This window comes from Dermacentor variabilis, chromosome 11 (assembly GCF_050947875.1).
Source record: "Dermacentor variabilis isolate Ectoservices chromosome 11, ASM5094787v1, whole genome shotgun sequence".
Lineage (NCBI taxonomy): Eukaryota > Metazoa > Arthropoda > Arachnida > Ixodida > Ixodidae > Dermacentor > Dermacentor variabilis.
In genome coordinates, this window is record NC_134578.1 from 1,890,117 (window position 1) to 1,896,116 (window position 6,000).

Genomic DNA, 6,000 nt, shown 5'->3' on the forward strand with positions numbered 1-6,000 from the left:
AGTGTTAATTGTGTGCCAATTTCTTGACAGACTATAGTCACCTACTATAATTAGGTTAATTAAAGGTTATTTATTTCGAGTCGCCAATAATTGCTATAGCGACGATGCCCACGATGACAATTGGAAACATTATAATACAAACATAATATGTACATCAGTTTCTCGAAAAAACTAGGCAGATGTGATGTTCGATTGATTCATGCAATAGGTAACTGAAATAAAAAATCGTATTCTTTTCTTTTTCCAAGTTGTGGCGCTCATTCGAAAGCATTGTAATAACAGTTTTCGCGTACATGCACGTAACTTCGCTTAACAACAATTATATATATATATATATATATATATATATATATATATATATATATATATATATATATATATATATATATATATATATATATATAAACTGTCACGGATGTTCTCTCAATAAAGATACATGCACCATATATCATGGAAGTTTGACGCGTATCTTTTCCGACAGCAGGCCGCTATCGAGGAACGCGCACACTGAGGGTCAGTTATGCATAGCGATGAAACGGGAAGTCGGTGGTCGACAATGCATTGTACGTACCATCGAGAGCAGTAGACGCTTTGCGGGTCGTGCATTTATGGGATGCAAATTGCGCCCGGAGCAACGCAGAAAATTGACGCCTGATAAGTGCCTTGCTAACAATCCCCATCAGAGTCCTCTGGCAAGCCTGGCGACCAGAATAAATGCGGAGTCCCGATAGCTTTGGTTCTCGAAATTTGAGCGATGCCCGGGCGAAAAACCGCGCACGACTTTTATAGGAACTCGGGGCGATGGTGCTGCCATCTATTGGAGAACGAGAAAACTGACGACGCTGCACCCTCCAAAATTCCGTATTTTCAAAAGCGCACGTTCATACGGTTTGGGACTATTTTTACAAGTTGTTCTGGAGGCACCCGGTCTACTTAATTGCGAGTACGTGTTCTTACGGCCTGCTTTCAGTGCCGATCTGGCCACGTCTGGGCGAACTTTTGTGGAGCGAACTCCGAGGATTCGCTAGGTGTTCGAATTTGCAGCGGCAGCTACATAGCGGTTCCAGAGTTGCAATGTTTAAACGATCGCTCACGGTAATAGACTCGGATGCCTTCCGCACGCATACACCGCAAAGTTTGGTTCTTTGTGAATACATAGGGTGCAGAGTAGCAGCTTGAAATGCTTGTTCTTCAAAATAAATGTCATGTTTTCTGTGAGCGTCTGGAGCCACCGCGCTAGCAGAACACAAACAGCAAAAAAGGAGGGAAAATTAAACACCTTTAAAAGTTTCTCAGATGCCAAGCGTGATCCTGCATGTTACTTGTAATCGGGTGTTCGTCGCTGTGTCCGGTGAGATTTATTGGAATTGTATAAAGGCTTAGAGTGCCGTCGAAGTTTTTCTAGCGACGAGTTTGTACAACACTCGAGCGGCTGACAGACGGCCTGGAAAAACGTTGATTTCTGTGATTTCTGTTCGCTCAAAAATTATCTCCAACCAGTCTTCATGATCTATGGTTACGGAAGCAACAGCGAGATGAATTTAGGAACTGTCCTCGTCATTTCTCAACCTTGAAACAGAAAACTATGGACTGTAGAAGCAGCCCATTAGGAGCTGCCGAACTCGGTCGGTGCGAAACCAAATTCGCGCGAAACGTCTCCGCGGTTTCGCCTAGTTTCGCGTCTGGCTAGCGACAAGTTCGGTTATCACGTTTCGGTGAGCTCCGCGCTTTTTCGGGGAAATACTTGGTTACGGGCCGCGCACATCGGTTTCCAACAAAAATGATAATTTACGGTGGATTAGAAAGGTGGCAGTGTGACGTCAGACATTGTATGTACATTTTTGCCACAAATGAATCTTTCATGGACTACGTAACTAGACATTTTCTTGTTGTTGTTGTTGTTGTTGCCCGTACAGGTCTGAGAGCAGAAGCCATAGAAGTCGATGTGCACCTAGCTCTCTTTGAGTTCGCGCTTACCATGCTGATGCCCCCCCCCCCCCCCCCCCCCAGCGTTAGAATGTTTCCTACTTTCAAGAATTTGCGAATGCCGTGACTGGTGCGACCGGGGCACAGCAGACGAAAGGTGCCTTGAACGTCTACGGTCACCTATGACTTCACGTCCGCTATAACCCATGAGGTCACATCCGCCTATTTGCATGGCGTCTGTCTTTCGGGATCGGTTGCGCTGCGAAGCGGTCCGTGCCCACTTACAGCGTGAGTAATTCATATTTCCACGCTATATGCCAGTAATAAAAGCTTGGGGCTGTGAGCTGTTTGATGCGTTACCGCTAGGTACCTTGCGCGCATATTTTGCCTCCTGGCCGCGTCAAATTGCAGCAGTGCGTGCACAGAACAATTCAGTAGTCTGGTTCAGGAAAGGATGCGCGAAAGAACGTGGACGTAAGAAAACACTGGTATGACGAGCTGTTTCGTCAGATCGTGTTACATGACGATAGCAATAGGGGCTTGTTGGTACGGCATATCTTATTTTGTTATAGCGCAAGCTTGACAAGGACAACAGAAGGCACATCTGACACACACAGCGCTTTGTGTGTCAGATGTGCTGTGTGTGTCAGATGTGCCTTCTGTTGTCCTTGTCAAGCTTGCGCTATAACAAAATAAGACGTGTTACATGCTTTTTTTTCTGGGATGGTCGAACAGCATTATTACTGCTTTCTTACAGCTTTGCTGCAGCTCATTTAATCATCACCTGGTGTTTTTTAATAAGGCAAATGACAAAATAAGAAAAAAGAGCCAGTGCCGCCGTACCTGTTGCATACACACTTACCTTTCCTGACACAGTAAAGACGCGGCATCAGCTCTGCTACTGCGTGATATAGGGTCGATCACTATGATAAGAAAACAAACAACGAACGAAAAAGAACAAACGAAATTAATGCAGTAAGTGTGGTCAAATGTTGTGAAGCGTGATAAACTGACCTTCCTCGCAAGATAGGTTGAATAAATCGGCGTCCTTAAGTAAATTTGTGTTACGCGGTGAAGCACATCCAACAGTATTGCAGTGAAGCATGTCAAAAGTGAAGAACGGCCACAGTCACGGAACATATACAATATGTGTTCCTTAATGACGTACGCGCACACCTGCCGTCTCCTGTTACATTACGCGCGCCGAGGTGCCCAGTAAGTGTACTGGCCGGCCTTCAGAGCTATTTCGGACGTGGCTCTGACGCTTTGAACCGTTGGTTTGTCGACCTCGTAAGTCAATGTTTACACGGTTATTTTTTTCTGAACTGTTGATTTCTTCCATAATAGTTACATAATTTCGTAGTTTCCTGTCCAACTGCTTTGGTCATGTGCAAGTCAAGGTGTTCTCTTTAGCCGAGCGCAGTTTTCGAAAGCGAAATGACGTTTTTGCACCAGTATAGTGCCTTCGCCCATTTAGAACACAGGCAATCAGTGTCATTTTGTATGTCACTGGGAGACCACCGAACGCGGAGAACTCACTCGTACGCGTGGAACTGCATAACTTGGTTAAAACACATTGGCGGGCTAGTTTATCGAAACAAAAGCACAAAGGGGGACCTTGAATTGTTTTTCTCAGCAAAAACACACAAGCCGGAATGTCCCCTCCGAGTGATAGTGTCAGAGAATACTACTTGGCAGAAACATGTAGCGACATTCTTACAAAAGCACTTAAAGCTCTTGCCAATCAACGACCCATTTTTGGTAACTAAGTCTGAACAAGTGGTGGAATTCTTTAAAGACTGTCAAGACAGGAACCTTGTCGCTTTTTTCATTGACTTAAAGGATCTGTACTATTCTCTCCCGCAGAATGACGTGATGATCTCCCCTGTTGGGAGTGGGGGAGATTCACATATATGAAAACTGCCAAGGTAAGCAGTTGCCCTGATGAAGGCAAGCTCCCCTGCCGAAACATTTGCACCAGCCTGTTCAACCACCATTATCACCACAACACACAAATATGTTGCTGTGAAGCATGGCGATATTCGGAAGGGTTAACATGAATCTGGAATGTAGGGTTTCAGTCAGCAACGAACCTAATGTTCTAGTCTCAACAAAGCAGATTTTCACGGCAGGATGATCTCTTGAGAACTTTCGTTGGCTAAAGCCATACATGCCAGGTTAGCTCTTCTCACTATCAATACGCTTTACCGCAATATAGAAGGGGCCTCACTGCAAGACACGCCCGCCATACATAGCCAAAACCTTACGTGAGTGTTCACTGCAAAACACATCCTGTATTGAGGTGAAACATAATAAAGCACATTTGTCAGTTGAGAATGTAAAAACCCTTGCCCTTTGTTTTTCTGATATTATGACACATAGTCTAATGAGACCATGTATTCACTGCTAAAAACATCCGCATTGAAATGGAGACATGAACACTGATGGCAGCCTGTGTGATGTTTTATCCCATTGCTTTGTTGTGTACCTGTCATGCTGCCATCATTAAATTTTCCTGTGCTTTGTAAGGTGCTAACGTACAGAACATTACATCACTAAGAGCCACTGCATAATTAGTGTTCAAAGACCAGTGTGATGGCTTTTCTCAAGAAAGCTTGGGGTTATTTTGTTGTGAAGTTTTTTTTTTTAGAAAGGTAGTTTTCTGAAATCAGATGTCAGGAAATAGACCTCAGTGGCACAGTAATCTTGGCTGCCTTTTGCTTAAGTGTGCCGTAGACAATTGAGTGATTTGCACTTGCAACTCGACAGCAGCCTTAGCTTGGGAGACCAGTGGGAGGGCATATTTTATCAAACTAGGCGACACATAGCAGTACCAGTCTGAGCAGAGGCCTGTTTAAATATGTGTCACCTTTAACACCTAGATTTTCGACCATGAATTCAGAAAAATTTGAAGCACATTTAGATCCTATATTTTAAATGCTGTATAAGTTGTCTTCTTGTTCACTGCAGTTGTGCTCGGCTTCTGTCCAAATGGGAGAGCACTTCTGCATAGCTTATTAGGGAACATACTTATTTACATACCTTCTTTTTATTTATCTTGCCGACAATCAAGATAAAATATAGCATATGAATGTGCCGTGCGTGAACCTAACTTACAATGCCTTGTTCAACAGCACAGTGCATGTAGCTGGTGTTGGTTCATTCAAGCTAAGCATTACTACAGCCTTTAACTGTAGGTATCATGGTATGAGAGCAGAGAAATGGATATGCAAAGACAGTTGGGCACATTGAGACAACATCTTTTTTGCGTGTGAAGAGGAGACATACACAAAATGGGAAGAACACATGCGCTTTCATATTTTTTCACTCACAAAAAAAGCCGGAGGAATAAGGTTTCTTCACTGTGCCATAGAAACTATATGTATGCTCTGAAAGGTAATTCCGATTCATTGGATTTGTTCCTGTGCTGTGTTTATTTTCCTGAGTCTGCATTAGTGTTTACATGTTAATGTTTCAAACTAGTTTCTATTTTCACAGACTGAACATCCAATGTCTTGGTTCTACTTCCTGGTACAGGATACTTGCACTTAGCATGGAGTAATGAAGCAGAGCGGTGTACTTTTATTAAATGCGTAGATTTTAGCAGTATAACAGCAGTTCATCAAAAAAATGTGTGCTGAAAATAAAGTGTTCCTACCCACATTCCTCGTCTAATTATGCTTGTCTTTCTGTATTCTCTTCAGCAAAACCACTTACATGGGGAACTGATCATGATAAATGCCCACGAGCATTTTAAAGAACAGCCTTGAACCCTACTGGTGCACTGGTAAAATGTATAGATGCAGTGAAATTGAAACAGAAGGCAAAATAGCAAACACCAATGCTTGATGCGGTGTTTGTCAGACTTGTATGTCAGCAATTTTCGCATAAAACGGTAGACAGAGCATACTAGCACTACAAAGCACCCATCTTTCATGTTAGGCATACATTACCACAAGCTCTTCAAAGGTGGTCACAAGAGAAATGCTGGCTTTAATGATAAACTATAGATGTTAAAGGCAGCCATGAAAATGCATTAAGAAAAATTATACAATGCATAGCATTTATTCAGTT

General features: G+C 43.0%; 1 protein-coding gene and 1 long non-coding RNA gene across 4 annotated transcripts in view; one reads left to right on the forward strand and one right to left on the reverse strand.

The window, feature by feature from the left end:
* Positions 1 to 764, reverse strand: part of LOC142564069 (isobutyryl-CoA dehydrogenase, mitochondrial-like) — a 139,662-nt gene extending 138,898 nt beyond the window's left edge. For all 3 annotated transcript variants that reach the window (XM_075674899.1, XM_075674897.1, XM_075674898.1), the window contains exon 1: positions 572 to 764. In XM_075674899.1, coding sequence (XP_075531014.1) covers positions 572 to 680 — 109 coding nt within the window. In that variant the 5' untranslated portion in view covers positions 681 to 764. The remainder of the gene's footprint in view (positions 1 to 571) is intronic.
* Positions 765 to 2,044: 1,280 nt separating this feature from the next.
* On the forward strand, positions 2,045 to 5,590 carry LOC142564682 (uncharacterized). The gene is made up of 3 exons (XR_012824651.1): positions 2,045 to 2,214; positions 3,793 to 3,854; positions 5,425 to 5,590. It is a non-coding gene; the product is annotated as an uncharacterized LOC142564682 (long non-coding RNA).
* Positions 5,591 to 6,000: the final 410 nt, after the last annotated feature.